The 16839-nt window shown below is 37.1% G+C and overlaps 2 protein-coding genes across 5 annotated transcripts in view; one reads left to right on the top strand and one right to left on the bottom strand.

Annotated features, from left to right (window-relative positions):
- Positions 1-2868, top strand: part of LOC129720978 (major facilitator superfamily domain-containing protein 8-like) — a 34243-nt gene extending 31375 nt beyond the window's left edge. For all 4 annotated transcript variants that reach the window (XM_055672965.1, XM_055672962.1, XM_055672964.1 and 1 more), the window contains exon 3: positions 2151-2868. In XM_055672965.1, the coding sequence (XP_055528940.1) occupies positions 2151-2787 (637 nt within the window). In that variant the 3' untranslated portion in view covers positions 2788-2868. The remainder of the gene's footprint in view (positions 1-2150) is intronic.
- Positions 2851-5007, bottom strand: LOC129720976 (organic cation transporter protein-like). Its single transcript, XM_055672961.1, has 3 exons — positions 4453-5007; positions 3270-4393; positions 2851-3217 (listed from the first exon to the last, which is right to left on the bottom strand). The coding sequence occupies exons 1-3, from the start codon at positions 4614-4616 to the stop codon at positions 2856-2858; spliced, it is 1650 nt and encodes a 549-aa protein (XP_055528936.1). The 5' UTR covers positions 4617-5007; the 3' UTR covers positions 2851-2855.
- Positions 5008-16839: the final 11832 nt, after the last annotated feature.

Here is a 16839-nt window from a genome sequence, read left to right as displayed (position 1 = left end):
ATTTTTCAAGAAAATTAATCCAGGGTTTCAACAAAAATATCAGTTTTATGTGGCAGTATTGCCAACTATGTTATTTTAACATTTTTGCGCTTTTCGGCAAATGAGTAAATTTTGATTTCAAATTTGACAATTTTTTCGTGTTTCCGAGCTAATTTTACATGAAAAACACATTTCATCCTGAGGTATAAGGAGCAAAACTAAAGTTATTTTTTTCTGTTTTGCTTAGAATTCCTATTTTATTTGCTAGTAACTTTGGAACTGTAAATTAGGCAAGAATTTCAGAAAATATATAAATTTTGACTAGAAGTGTTAAAATATCTCAAAAATGTTTTTTATTGATGAAAGTTTACTGAGGAATCGATTCTCAAATTATTTAATGCTTGACGAATAATAACACTGGTCAACAGAAACGAAAAAACGAGTTGCAATAAAGCTCAAAAAATTTGCCCTAAAAATATTATAGTTTTTCAACCATTCCTATGAATTTTGGTGCCCCTAGTAGATGCAGAAGTGCATCAAAAGACCGCAGAAAAATTGCACACCAAGTTCGTCGCTTCTACATTTACTTACGGAAAACTCATAAAAGTCTCCGAGAATGTTAGCTTTATTAACGGTACGAAAATTTACAAGAATGGTTATAGAGCTTGAATCTTTCATATTTAAAATATTCTAATTTTATGAATGATAATGATTCCAAACAATAAATATTATTAAAATAACTAGGAAATTTTACCGAAGCTCAGAAATTTGAAGTTCTTTGCTGACAATGTTGTATCTACTGAGAAAAAAATTGAATGGATTCAAGTTTAGGTTTAGGTAGCAGATTCTTAGAGGAAATTTCAGAAAAAAAAACTTCCTCTATGGTGTTGGAGTTACAACGCAGGAATTATAAATAATAAAAAAACTGTTTTCATGGATATCCAAACAACACTTCCGGTCCAAATTTTCAAATTTTCTGAATTTCTTGGCAAATTCCTTGCAATTCCATAATCATAATAGTTCAAGGATATTAGCAAAATAAGAATTGAAATTATTATAATTTAGAAAAAAAATCATTATGTTCAATGAAAATACTCGACTTTTGCTCATAATACCTAAGGATGATGGGTATTGGTAAAACCTATTCATTTGCAAAAAAGCAATTTAATTTTTCGAATAACATATTTGGCTACATTGCATTTCAAAACCGATATATTTGTAGGATTCCTTGACTGATTTTCTTCAAAATGCGATTTTTAATATGTCTATTGATATAATATAGCCGGGAATATAAAATAGGCTTAAAAAAGAGGATTACTCAAACCAGAGAAAATGTGACATTATTTTTCTATGCTGTAACTCGAGATCTGCTCATAATACCTCGGGATGATAGATGTTTTTCGTCTAAAGTTTTCTCAGGAATACGGTGAAGTTGTCAAATTTGAAATTAACTCATTTGTCGAAAATGCAGTTCAATTTTTCTAATACTGAAATAAAATACTTGGCAACACTGCCGCCCGAAACTGATATTCTAGTTGGATTTCTTGACTAATTTTCTTAGAAAACCATGTATCAGTTTGTTTCTAGACGTTATGTTTTGTAGCAATGAAAGAAAGAAAATAAGGATTTTTGACGAAAAATTGCACTTTCACCAAAAAAGGGATGGAGTGAGGGAGTTCAATCGGCATCAAAGTTGGTATTTTTTTTATAGTCACCTCATGTGAACAATTTTTCAAATTTTGAGCCAAATGTGAGAAGGTCATGAGGTGTGCACACTTGAGATGGAAAAACCAATTTATATACTCTTCAATGAATTTTGTATCTTGAAAACATAAGTACTGGGTGAACTAGAATGCATATATAACAGAAAAAGCCATCAATATCAACTAACGTGTTCTCTAGATTCGCCTGATAATATCTACGTAGATCTAACATGGAATTTTCACCGTAAACATATTCGAAGTGTTAGGTTTGTTAGTCTGTGGCATTATCACACTCTTTGAACCGATTAATTCTTGCAAATCACCCGTCAAAACTGGTTACTCTCAAACGATGTGCAGACATCGAATTCCTCTCATCAGATAAGACATTGGCCTTATCAGTTAAGACTTCGCGACGCAAGTGCAAGTTTTTTTTTCATCAAGCGAATATATTTTCTTTTCCTCTTGCAGCCTTCTCTCCCCGGTCGCCCTGGATCAGTTCGGATGGACCAACGAGGAATCGCTGTTCTACTTGGGTATCCTGATGACAGCCGGTGCCCTGATATCGTGTGTACTGTTCCTGCTGCTGGATCCATTGTGCAAACGATTTGGCGAAACTAACGTTCTTGTGTACGGTGCAATGTTTGCGTTGTTCCTCAGCCAACTGCTGATGATCCCAGTCGGAACGCAAACAATCAGCGAATCGGTGGACTCCGTTAATGGTACCATCGGTTGTCCGGTGTCTCAGGAATGGTGTCAGTCGATACCGCCGGTTAGCATAGCACAGTTCACGGTTTCGTACACGCTGCTCTGTGTGTCCTTCTCTATCGGAACAACGCTAAGTCAGGCCGTATTCTCGAAGCTGTTGGGTCCACGACCACAAGGAACGTGGATGGCGCTGTTGACCTGTGCGGGAAGTGCCGCCCGAATTGTAGGCCCCGCTTCGGTTACTGTCTATGTGATACTTGGAACGTACTGGACGTTTGGAGCAAGTGCCGTACTTTCTGGATTGATCTTCCTCTGGATGTGGGTCTATCGGAACAGTTTATCACCGACTCAACCTGCGCCAGTGGAGGCAGCAGAAGAACTCAAAGTACTTAATGTTTAACAATAGAAGGTCTCACTAAATTTGTAGCTGTGATCTGTACTCGTGTAATAGTGAATAAATTCATTTTACTAGGAAAATTCATTCATGCTTTTATTATTTTTTTCTTCCGTCATGTTAATCCTCATTGCTTCTTGTACTGTGTTAGGTAGTTGAGTATTGAGTGTTTCTGGAAACTGTAGAATTGCCAAACCAGATGTAATACCAATCGTACCGAAAATAACCATTGGCAGTGGGGTCCACACTTTAGCTAGCAGCGGCGTCTGTGGTGCAATCATCGATCCAATTCGTCCAAACATTGAGCAAACAGACAGCAAACTTTGACGCAGGTTTGTAGGGAAGATCTCAACCGTGTAGATGTACAGGGTTCCGAATGACATGGTAATGGTCATTTTGCTTACCAGAAACATTATCAGACTCAACCAAGCGTTACCTAGGGTAAGATTATTTTAAATTTGTGGTAGATGATGAAGGTGTAAAATTACCTGTTGGAATGAACTCGGAGAGGAAGCAGAATAAACCACACAGCAGCATCGTTGTGCACAGAGTTATTCTGCGGCCCACACGGTCTAATATCAGTTGCATTATGAGAAATCCCGGAAGCTCTATCAGCGACACCAAAATGAAATTAAGATATTTATCTCCGGCTAAAGTCACCGAGTTTAGACTCAATCCGTAATAAACCAGAACGTTTGTCAACCAGCAAAAAGAGCAATTGGCAACCCTCAACAAAAGACCCGGGTTTCGGAACGCTTCACCCAGTAACTTGAAGAACCCTGCATTAGCCTTCAGATCGGATTTTTCTTCACTGCTTTGGCTCGGGTAGAAGCTTTCGAGGGTCGACGGTGGTAAAGTTTTTCCGTTCATTTTAGCAGCTTTCTTAAGAATTCCGATAGCTTTCACACGTTCACCTTTGGAGATCAACCAACGAACACTCTCAGACGTCATCCATAACAGTGGTAACGAAACAATGCCTGGTATGTAAAGTACTTTTAGCAGCGTTCGCCAGTTGCGGAAGAACATCGCCAGTAAACCGAGGCTGGCTTCCCCGAATGAAAAGGCACAAGAGATCACGTTGTTTCCGGATACGCGCATTTTAGGACCCACTAGTTCCAGAGCGAGGATGAAAGCGGTGGTGTACATGGTAGATCCGATGGCTGGATCGAGAAACTCCATTATAAGAAACCATTCGTAACTGGTTGCGTACGACCGGATTACACCAAATACTGCACTACCGGCGACACTCAATAACAGCACCAAGCGTCGGCCGAAGCGATCTGATAGGTACCCTGCAATCGGAAGTGCCACAAACTGTCCTATGTTGTTGATAATACCAACTAGGGTTAGCTTCCAGTCGTTTTCTGAACAGTGTATATCGAAATCTTTCACTATTGTTACTTCTTCATCTTCATATATATAATTGTCGCACTTAATTGTGTTACTTCTATCAAAGGCATTGGCATCACAGTAGAAATCGTCTAAGCTCGTATTGCTAATCTGAAGATATCGTTCACATTGGGCTGGTTCACCATCATGAAATGGCGTAGAGTTGTTAAGCCATCCTGGATGAAAGCTAGTAACTACATCATCGCAATCGGGAACTTGGCATCTGCAAAAGTGACTCATGAATGTTTTAATCTAATTTTATTGTTGAACCATCCTACGTACCTGTAATTCAAGTTTCCCGCGGTGAATACGTAGCTCAAAGTGAAAAAAGCATTGAATATTATGGGAATAACCATGAAGGCATATTGTCGAATTTGGAACCGACCGAATTGGCCGATTTGGCGCAGCACTCCGTCAAGATCAATGTCATCTTCGGATTGTGGCATTGTAATCAGCGACAAGAAATACCGTCCTCATACGATGTTTTCACTTGACAAAACACGACATTCACGCCGACGATTGCCTCATGCGTATTTTACAGCGAAATTGGAATGAACGAATCTATTTCAGGACGAAGCGTAATTGTAGCGCATGCGCCTTGCCATGCTCGTGGGCAGTAAACTGTCATTCACCTGTTTTGCAATCTCTGTGCCAGCCGATACTGCCGATCAACTGGAATGTGTGTATGAAAATCGTAAATCGAACATTCATTGAAACACAATTGAAAACAATCAACCGCGAATCGCGCCGGTCAAAGGTCTGTGCCGCACCGACCGGCAGCAGAATTAGGCTAATAAATCGCTGTCTAAGAATCGTCGTGAGTACTGAATGGGGCAGTAGCTGTAATCAAACTGAATATTGCCGAGCCGATGCGATGAACACAGACACAGTAATTTACCCCAATCCATCCCACCAACAATGTACGTTCAATGTGGCTATCAGCTGTTTTAAGGTCGGTGGTTGTTTTGACGCGCATCGATGATTTTATCTCCCGTGCGAGGTTCACTCGTTAGTATCTTTGTCTGGCGATTCTGGGTCAATCACCACTGGAGGTAGCATTTACTGAGTAGTAGTAGAAAAACAATTCTTTTAAACTACGAGTTTTCTTTTAATCAACGACAGTTATACGACCAAGTTTTTGTCAATTGCGTCCATTGCGTAGTCTGAATCCTCATACAAAAATCAGCTATCTGAATTTTTCAATGTCTAGCCATCATACTTTATCACTTTAAATTAGAGGTTCCCATATCTTTTACTCGGCGGAGTTCTTTTTCAAGCCAAGACAATTGGCACAAAAGTTTCGTGTAGCATAATCTGGGAACCCCTGCTCTAGATAGTAATTTAGCGGAGTATCGCTAATTTGGTAGGAAGTTTATAGACAGTGTTAGTGGTAGTGAACTGACTTTTTTAATTGATAACGGCACAAAGTTAAAGCCTGTTTCCGTTGGGATTTGATCGCATAAAATAGGACATGTTTCAGTGAAGAAACAACGTATAAAAGGATGTCTTTTCAAAGGTTTATTAATGACCTGAGAACGATTTTTTGCAGCAAGACATCTCCAAAAAAATCCTGAGAAACATTATGCAATTAAAAACTTTCTTAACGCAAAAGGCGGAGAAACATGTTGATTTGTTGTTGTTGTAACTTAAGTCAATCCTACGTCGAGATAAATCTATTTCAATATTGTGGGGGAATTGTGGCAAAATTGACATGTTGCTGACATTTTCCGTGGAACAGATACCTACCAATCGATTGCTAAGGCTGTTTTCTTCAATATAAGACATAATTTGACTACCACATTTAGATATTAGCGGATCCATTAACGCTCTACAAATTTGACATTACTTTGCTCTGTGAAATATATAAAAATATTCATGCGAAAACTGTTTGGTGCCCGTAGAAATACAAGACTTCAGAGAAGAGGGTTGATCTTCAGTCATCATACCTCACCGTAACACAATATTACAAATTCTGTACAAACAAGAATAAAATTCCTCCAATTATAAACGGGTTTTCTTGAGTACCATAATTTATTGAATAAGAGTTAAAAGTACTCGCAACGGTTATAAATTGAATTTTCGTTCGTATTTCTTCACGAACCGCAAGCCTTCATGGATGCTAATTCACTGAACTGTAGCGTGTTGTACCATAATCGTACCAATGGATTGATCCACTGTTTAATGAAAAATTACTATAAATATTTACCAGTATCATCAAACAACTCCAACTGATGATGTTCCGAAAGTTTCGTTAGGATTTTTTAAGTAATGCTAGTGGAAACACTTCTTTCCCCAAATATCTGCTTTATAGTTGGAACTTTTCGTGAAATGTGAAAACCTGTTTGGATCTAGATCGGACCAGATTACTTCTGAGACTTCACTGCCTCACTTCACCTATGCTTGATATAATGGTGGAATTCACGCAGAATTCATGAAAAAGTTTTTGTTAGAAAAACTTTTTCCTCAATTTTAAAATATTCAGAAGAGTTATAGACAACTAAATTGTTTATCTGAAAAATTCGGTTTTAAATGAATTTAAAAAAAAAGTTGGTCCGATTATGATCCTATTTGTGGTCCGATCATGATACAAATTTTATGATACAAAAAACGATATACCTATAAAAATAAATTCAAGTCAAATTATTTCTGTAAACTAGACAGATGGACTGTTTTCAATAAACTCATTTTTTATGACTACTTGCGATATTAATGATGAAAACGTGATATGAAAATCTAAAAAGATAGTCCGGTCCTGATACATAACCTTACTGTTTCGTTTTCCTCTGTGTGGACTCATCACTGCAACCAGAGACATTTGATCTATTGTAATATTGCCAAGGTGTTTTCTGTACTTCGCACTTCATATTATTGGTAGTATCACTACTACTATACCGAGCCTCTTTCTATCCTACCAATATTACCACATTACATTTCGCTGGTCTGAGGCTTCACCTAACGTTCCTCTCTGGCCAGGTTAATTCTAAGAGGGACTAATTATGTCAAGAGTAAGAAGTCTTATCAAAACCTCGTTTCCCGTGCCAATATCGCCAATTACAATTCCCTGCCTGTAGAGGATATATATTCCTGAGACCAGTTTTATTATAAAAAGGACTTACTTTGTCAAGAGGAAGGAGTCTTATCGAAACCTCGTTCCTCCAGCCTAGACCGCACCTTGATTACAATCCCCTGAAGAGAGCTTTTACTCAGACCAGTTTTATTATAAGGGGACTATTTTTTTGTAGGATGGATTGAAGGAAGGGTTTGTAGTGGCGAGCCTGAGAATAAAAAAAACTCATGTTAAAGTCCTTTGACAACCAAACGGCCTGATTATACTAAGATTCGAACCCACGACCACCCGCTTATCAAAGCGGACTCTGTAACCTTGCGGCTACAAAGCCAAGCTTAGGAGAATGACTGGAAAGCGACATTATACTGATGACTTTTCTCTCTTTTCACTCTAACAGCCTCATGCACAGCGTTGCCAGGTATCCAGATTTAGCTGGATTATCCAGATTTTCGGACATGTATCCAGGTAAACAGCTTTGATGTCAAATTATCCAGATTTTTCATGGATGATCCAGATTTTATCCAGATTTTATTTTCTCTGTTCCGCAAAAAGGTCATCACTTCAATTTTGGCGCGAAATTTTGCAATTTTGTCACCTCAAATTTTGCGTACACCAAGACTTTTATCCGAAAAATTAACCTTTCACCCCACGAAATGACTGCCAGTTTTTTTCCAGATTTTTATTTTGCCTTTTCCAGATTTTTTAAAAAATTACCTGGCAACGCTGCTCATGCATGAGCTGTTCATGAGAGCTCACATACAGCTACAGCTTAAACAAGGCAAAGAAACTGTCTTGTGTTGCGTACGACAGTTCATTCTTGCGCATGTATTTTGTTCTTTCGGACATGACAGCCTAGTTTGCTCAGTGTGACAGTCTGCTGATCGGCTGCGGCTGTCATTGACTCGCATTTTTTCGTTTCTCCTTTTTCACAGGCTGGTGGGGAATACAAAGCGAACCGTTTCCATTGTTGATATTATTCTCCACGTAAGAAAAACGTGCTTCGCACCATCTCTCTTTCATTCTTTCATCGGCCTTACTGTCGTGTATCATAATCACCTGACATCCCGCTCGGATTTGTGCTGCAGGATGTCGGAAGATTATAGGCTGTCATTTACGACAGCTTGGAATAAACAACAGACATAAGGAGATGAAAACTAACAGCCCGTATGGAGTTGCATGTGTGCAGTCGTCAGTTGCTGTCGGACTGTTTACCGAACGTATGGGAAACGGAGAGAGCTGTGCAATACAATGAGAGCCGAATCAGTTAAAAATTTGCTGTCATTGTATTGCAGTCATTTTCATAACACTGTACGAAGCTCCCCTAAGCTCACTGTGCTTCGCCGTGAAGTTGTTTGCCTAATCACGCCCGGGGGTCCCTTGGATTACCTTTCCTGTAAATTCCGGTCATATGTTCCACCTTTACGCTTCATTTGTTTTGTACGATCTAATGTAAGGGTCTCCCGATAACGTTTGAGTACCATATTTCTGCTCCCGCTCCATTGTCGTTAACTTTAGAATGTGGGCTTCAATAGTTTCATCGTTTCTCGGTATACATAAAAATGTCTGTCAATAGTACCTCGATGTGACAACTAGGGGCGCTGCAGTAAATGCTGTTAAATACTAATGGGACACCGCCGCTAATTTTCGCTAATAAATCACACCAGTGAGCGCAACTGTTTGTGTATTGCCATCTATTGAAAAATTGCTGAAACTATCGATTTTTCATTCACACCAGAACTAGATGTCGTTGCTTGGCTAAGAGTATTAAAGCGGTTCATCGTCAGATGGAAATGTTAAAACTTGATAGCAAAGATCCAGAACGAAATTTTATTGCTTCCATTTGAGCCCTCAAGAATTCTAAACTTATTGGAAGTCAATTACTGGTGACTCCGCTTATCGTATTGCATTTTAAATTTGTATGATGATTTCTAAGAGATAACTTGTTTTTTGCAACCTTGAACCACCTTAATAAGTATTGTGCGCATCCCAGAGGGGATTCACTGCTGTCAAATTTCATATATGTGTGTGTTATCGCAGATCAACTCTGGTCCATGACGTTTGTTGGTCCATGATGTTTGTAACTATGAACAATAATGGGGGAAAATGTGAATAGCTAAACAACATTCATGAAAGTTTTCCGCGGTTTCTCGAGTGTCGATGAAAAACATTCCAATTCTATAATATTTCACATCGATCAATTTCATGACCAAAAGGAACAAAAACCAAAACAAACACCATGTTGCCGAATATGTTGGTTACACGATTTTTGACAGATAGATCCCCCCTGGCGCATCCGCTTTCAACCACACGGCTCTCGCCCTAATTTTGCTCTGTTGTCAAAATCAACACAACGGGCTCATGGACGAATGGTAGTAAGACTCAATGGAGTTATATAGGAAAAACATGTGTTTTGATAAAAATAGATTGCGTTTAGTGAAAGTAAGTACCAGAAAGATAGAATAAAATGTATAGAAGACATTTGATAACTGTATTCTCGGTCAATGAGCAAAATACTCGGAGAAATTTCGATTTTACTACCACTGAAAAAGCGCCATCTCTTGCCATTGGACATTTTTTCAGGTGTTCTATTGAAACAGACTTCCTATTTAGAATTTTCAGCTCGAAATCCCAAATCTCAAAAATGCCATTAACACCAAAGGTATCACTTTTATTTAGTTATGATTGCTATCCAAAACCAACACTTTCCGTACCTAATTGCTGTTGGCTTTGAGAACGATACGCAATAATTCCATCCCCTAAATAGATTTACACAAAATGCTGTTATACCATCAAATGTTATTTTGCAATTATGTATTTTTTGACACCTGAAATTTTCTTTTTTTCAAAGCAATACGGCGTTTTTGTTATTAAAAAAGCAAATATGTGTATTATAATATGTGTATTATTTAATAGTCGTAAAAAACGATAATATATCATTGGAGTGAAGGAGATGTCGAATAGATAAAGCAGATGAATAGAGCTTAAAACAGTTTAAGCTTCCTATCAGATTTTCGGGATATTTGGTGATTGCTAAATGGGCTTAAAAGTTTCAGGCCATGTAATAAAAAAACAATCTTTTTATCTAAAAACATTTTTTTAATATAGTCTCTATCTGAGGGCTCTAGAGTGACGAAAGACATATGTTAATTTCACTATAAATAAATCAATAAATAAATAATAAGTAAATAGAATCCTTTAACACTCCGATGCCAATTTTGTAGTGCTGCGCGTTAAGTCCTTCAAACTTGATTTTTCATTGCTCTTCATTCGAGTGGAATTGCTTGTCAAAGAGCCACTTTTTTAAATGAGAGAACAGGAAATGCTGAAAACGGAGAGAAACAATTTGTAGCGTAATTTTAGCATGTAGCACTTTTTTCCACCATATGCGGCCATTTTGTCCTTAATTTCAACGTTTCATCGGTCCAATAATATTGTTTATAGATTGTCTTACTAATGTGTGCAATAATATTGTTTATAGATTGCGTAATAATATTTTTTATAGATTGTTTTACTATGCTCAAGGTAGTCGACGAATATTCCGTCTTGCGAATCCCGTAAAATATTAACCAAAACTTTACCGACCGACTGCTGCGTTTTAAAGCGCTTCGGACAACTCGCACCAGGCACTCTACTGACTGCCAATAGGACACCCGAAAACATGTTCAATGGCAAGAGATGGCGCTTTTTCAGTGGTAGTAAAATCGAAATTTCTCCGAGTATTTTGCTCATTGACTGAGAGTACAGCTATCAAAGGTCTTCTATACATTTTATTCTATCTTTCTGGTACTTACTTTCACTAAACGCAATCTATTTTTATCAAAACACATGTTTTTCCTATATAACTCCATTGAGTCTTACTACCATTCGTCCATGAGCCCGTTGTGTTGATTTTGACAACAGATCAAAATTAGGGCGAGAGCTGTGTGGTTGAAAGCAGATGCGCACAATACTCATTAAGGTGGTTCAAGGTTTCAAAAAGCAAGTTATCTCTTAGATATCTTCATACAAATTTAAAATGCAATACGATAAGCGGAGTCACCAGTAATTGACTTCCGATAAGTTTAGAATTTTTAAGGGCTCAAAGGGAAGCAATAAAATTTTGTTCTGGCTTTTTACTATCAAGTTTTAACCTTTCCATCTGACGATGAACCGCTTTAATACTCTTAGCCAAGCAACGACATCTAGTTCTAGTGTGAATGAAAAAATCGATAATTTCAACAATTTTTTAATAGATGGCAATACACAAACAGTTGCGCTCACTGGTGTGATTTATTAGCAAAAATTAGCGGCGGTGTCCCATTGGACTCAGAAGTGTTTGTAACATTGATCAGTTACATCTATTGTCATGAATCATCGCAAAAATTCCTACCTATTGCGTTTCTTCTCAATCGAGAGCTTACACGCTGGTTCGAGATCAATTGTTGCTCTTGATTGCTTCTTTTTATTCAAAATGGCTTCGTTGTAACCGATTAGTCTGTCGATTTAAAAAATGTATGCCATTATTTTTGGCTAAAAAAGTTTTCATCCAGTGGGTCATTAATGGAAGGAAGCCATTTCATGCTAGAAATAATGAACAGAAGTTAAAAATATTATCCATTTTGTATTTGTGGGCTTCCTTGAAATCTCAAATTTTAAGTCCTTAAGACTTTTTGACATCAACAACGTCTAGGAAACAAAGGCAATGTTTTGTTCTTTTTCAATTGTAAACTACATATCTTGGTGGGTATTATAGAAAAAAAAATCAAGTTACGCCCCTTTACAAAAAATACCATATATATTATTCACATACCCTTGCCAACGGATTTGTAAGAGGTTTTTTATCCCCAATTTATTTTTTATGCTTGCCTTGAAAAGCACACATAAGAAGGCAGAAAGAGGATTTCTCTTTGGTGTTGTTTTTTTTTTTTGTAAAATTTACCTCGAAAAGTAAAACAATTTTTTTTTCCAAATGCTATTATATTGAGAAATTAGCCAATCTTTTAATAAACTCTTCTAGGTTTCAAGTGACTGGAACGCTAGGGAATGAATCCGTTTCGTCAAACGAGACCATTACCTCATTATCTTCAGTTTTACATGAAGATTTCAAATTTTCAACTGAATCGCCTGTGTTCGCAACCGATTGCAGTAAAATTAAATAGAAATATCGCCATTCTCAATAAATATTCATTAGCCATACAAAAAATTAATCATTGATTTGATGAATTTGCCTCATCCTGTACAATATTTAGCATTTGATGATGACATTTTACGTAGTGGAGAGTGCTTTTTGGCAATAAGGTCGTGAAATTTATAAATTTGCAGACCACATACCGTTCGCGAATTAGAAAGTCTTTTTTCAGTGACGCGGTACTGCCATGAAGGCACAAAACTTATTTTAATGCAAAGCCTAATTTTGAAAATTGAAGGAGTATCCAGAAAACGCTACAAAAATAGTAGAAAAACGGTAGAAGAAATTTCTCATAATTCTAGAATCAGAAATAAATCCAGCATGTACAATCATAATCGGCGTGTAAAAAGTTTCTCGGTAGCGGCGGCGCACAGTGGGACAAATTGGTCCGTTGGCGCGACAAAACCACACAATGTCTTCGGCAATGTTGTTCACCACAGAAACAACTTTTTAAAAAATGTATTCAGGCAGCTTTAATTTTTTTTTACAGATGGCGCTGACATCTATCTTCTGAATAAATGGTTCTAGCCATTTTGTTGCTTCGGGAAAGTTTATATCATCAATAGACATAAAGTTGTCGAACATATTACAACTGTAGGACGGACCGTTAACGAGATAAAATTATTTTCATTATTCATAAACCCAAAATTTCAGTAATGAATCATAGCTGGGACTTAAGTACATATGTTTCAATTTCAGATATATTCGAATTTCCGAGTCATCATGAAATGAATTATTGGAAGTTTGTTGTTGCCTTTGTATCGTTTTTTGCCAACCTATAATGTGTCATCATTTTTGAGAAACAATATAAAATATAATTTTAATGTTATTGTTTGTGACAAAATATTTCAAATAGGAACATTGTTCAATTAAAGATTAGTTGGTCATGTTCCCTTTCTAAGAGCTCCTCTTGTTATGTTTTATTCCATTTGGCATAGATACTACACGCTTACTTTCGTTTAAGACACTGGTCATCCAATAACAAACTGTTTCCTAGAGCTAATAATTATTTCTGAGGGGTCTTCATACTACTGGACGTCAGTTTTGAAAGACCCCCGAACACGATTATAGTCGTGTTGCATACACCGGCAAAAAACATCAATACGGACCCTGCTGATTAACGATTTTTTACATTAATTGACATGAAAACAATCGTTACGAAAACTTGAATTACTCGGTAAGTCGCAACTAGTAGCAGCTGATTTTTGGTTTAGTACTAGCCAATACCTTGTATTTTAGTACAATAATAGTGTCATAGCAGAACAACGCAGAACTTTATGTTTTTCATATTGCCGAAAATAAGGAAAAATTACAAAAAAACTTGTTTGACATACTATGCCTCCTTCGAACCTATGTTCAACAAAACTGTCTTAATATCACATTTCCTTTCAGTTTATACTCTATTTTATGAGAGTCATATGAGTTAGCTAATTAATTTCTAAGTATTTGCATGCCCTACTGGAAAATATCTGTGAAATTTTTTTCTTTCATTTTACAAGTCTTGTAAATCCTCACTTTCGCAATATTATAGCACATTTTCTAAATTATTTTTCAAAGTAAATTATCGATGGCTACTGCCAGTGCGGCGTATGCAAAAAGTCGGTGGCTCGGCGGCGCAGGTCTACTCCTAAAAACAATTTATTGTCCATATTTTTCGGTTGTTTGTCATTATATTGTCTAAAGAAATGTTTCAAGTATTGATTTCTATACTCCGAAAAAAGACATTTCCACAACAATAATCGAAAACTTAATTTTACCATCCATATTCTAACGGCTTGATTTTTAAAGTAAAATAATGAAATGAAATGAAAAATGGATGGTGGATGACAAAAGATATCGTCAGTTGAATTCAATACTGGCACAACTCAAAATTCATAGTTTCGAGAAAAACGCGTTTGAAAATTTGCATCGAAAATTTCTTCTTTCATTTTCGTGAAAAAATCCAATTTTAAGACTTCCCATTTCAATTGAACTTGTTCGAGTCTATCATTTGCAGGGTTGATATTTGTTGACACTCTTGAGTGAAAGTGAAAAAAAGCATCCATAAACGTTATTTTTTTACAATCCTTTCAGAATTCTCCCTTCCCGCTTTTTGCATGGAAGTGAACTGTCAAAACACCTCATTATATTTCATGCGATGGAATCAAGACAACAAAATCAGTTTATCAGTTAACGAAGATTGTCAAGGCATCGGTCAGTGTCAGTGAAAAAGTGTTTCGGTGAGGTTCATTTTGGTTGAGTGGACTGTTTGTTTTTCTTTTTCGTTTTGAAGTGAAGATCATTTGGCTGGATTTGTCGTCAAATTTTATTCCGTAACCGTGAACGATGCGCGCGATCTAATTCATCTGAGTATAACAGCACGTTACTAGGACAAAAATCTAGTGTATCTGAAAGAGTGCTGCGATCATTGGAAGTGAAAATTGAAAATGATTGGCTCTAATTTTCGAAGAATTTTGCTGGGGAAAATGACTTTTATCAGCACTGATAATGTGCATGTAATAAGCAAGTGATAGGAGTTATAACCTCATTTAACCGTCCTTTTTTGGGATATTTTAGATTTGTGCAATAAAGGCACAACTACTTATATTTCTGGAATCATTGTGAATTTTGAAACGGGTCTCTGTGAGATGAAACTTTATAGTATTTGGCATCGTTTGCCATCGATAACTCAAAACTGCAAAATTTTGAGTTGTGCCAGTTTTGAGGTCAACTGACGATATATTCGATTTAGGCGGTGGATAAATGTAACACCACAACCGACAGTACGGACAAGCTCAGTTTACCCTATTCCGGCTCTTCGTTTCGTTTTCAATCCAACACCACATAGTTGGTGACTTGCACGCAAGTTACTTCGGTTTGCGCTAGGCACCGCATGGGCGCTAGGTTGTATGAAAATGGTGCTTAGTGAACTTCGCACGTAGTGAATTAGTTTTTACTTCGAAAACTAACCTTCAAACTATTATTACTCATTAACTGCAAGCATAATTTGCATATTCAGCATAACATATGAAAGATCGATCTTTTCTCTAGCTTTATTGTTCAGTTTGTATTAAAACTTGGTCATTTCTCGATGAATATCTAAACGTTATTCATAACAACGTCAAACGATAAAGTAAGCCATTATAAAACTAAATAACCTTTGGTGTAGACGTAAAAGAGTAGAACCCAAACTCTAAGAGGTTAACCTTTGTTGACAACTACTGTAATGTCCACGATCCATACAAAACTTTTAGAATTTATATGAGCACGGGGGGGAAGGAGGCAAAATCGTTTAAAATCTGTCCACGTGGAATGTGGATGGCCCCATACATATATTGGACAAATAAAACTGTTGTTATCAAAACGTATGATTCAAACTTGATAAATTTGATTGAATTAATTACATAAAATAGCACAGAAAAGCTCTTGGGTACAGAAAATTTGCATGTTACAATAATTATAAATGCATGAACAGCTTGAAAAGTACAAATGCAATTGTAGAATATGTAAATTGTAAGGAAGAGTCGCGAAAAAGATTTCCTCAGTTTATAAACTCATAATTGTAGCGAAAACTGCGTCTGTAGACGTTTACGAATAATAAGCGAAAAACTTGCGGTTCTACACTAAAACTTACGCGGGTTGCCCATTTGCTATACAGTATGTATGACAACTCTAAAAAGGAAGTTCGTGGACAAACTTTGTTTGCTTGTTTCTAATTTTTCTCTTTTGATGCCAAAAGGCTTTCATGAATGTTATTCTAGAACAAAAATTTGAGGCTGGTTACCACCTAGAACCCAGTTGGTCTCGAAGTACGATGCTGGCCTATCATGCCAGTCGTCGTAGGTTCGAGTCTCGGCTCGGGAGAGACTGTTAGTGTCAGTATGATCGTAGCGCTAGTCCCGCAATTGTCCTGTACACTAAACAGTCGGCTGCGAATTCAGTGTATGAATAAACAGAAGGTCAAGTTCCGAATTGGAATGTAGTACCAAGACTTTGCCTTTTTTGCCACCTAGAACTTAGATTATATTTTTGCATCTTGTCAGGCGTAAACACCATAATCTTAAGTTATTCACAACTAATTATTATCACACAGGTTAGGTCGCTCCAGAAAAAAAACTATCCATTCCATCATCGTCAAATAAACGGCATTTTTGCGTTCACGATTAACGAGATTAGGAAGTGACGAACGCTGCTACCGTAAATCTTGAACCGATAGCGAGTCCTCCTGTGAACAACATTAATAAATTACTGGCTATGCAGGACTGCTCGCACCGTTCAATCAACATCCACATCCAAGCTTGGCTAGTAGCACGGACATTTTCGATCAAGATTCGTTGGCAGCCGCCGCGAACTGTGAGCTTCTGTAAACGAAGCCTGCTTACGCTCGGAGTGTGCATATGTAAATAAGTGATAATCGCAATTATAATTTAATTACACGATTACTAGCTTATAAATT

Source organism: Wyeomyia smithii, chromosome 2 (assembly GCF_029784165.1).
Source record: "Wyeomyia smithii strain HCP4-BCI-WySm-NY-G18 chromosome 2, ASM2978416v1, whole genome shotgun sequence".
Lineage (NCBI taxonomy): Eukaryota > Metazoa > Arthropoda > Insecta > Diptera > Culicidae > Wyeomyia > Wyeomyia smithii.
This window is presented reverse-complemented; position numbering and strand designations above follow the sequence as displayed.

Excerpts from the sequence above, each read along its gene's own strand:
- LOC129720976 (XM_055672961.1), bottom strand. The coding sequence starts at position 4,616 with ATGCCACAATCCGAAGATGACATTGATCTTGACGGAGTGCTGCGCCAA. Across the intron at positions 4,394-4,452 it reads GCGGGAAACTTGAATTACAG|ATGCCAAGTTCCCGATTGCG; the intron begins GTACGTAGGATG and ends TCACTTTTGCAG. Across the intron at positions 3,218-3,269 it reads CTCCGAGTTCATTCCAACAG|GTAACGCTTGGTTGAGTCTG; the intron begins GTAATTTTACAC and ends ATCTTACCCTAG.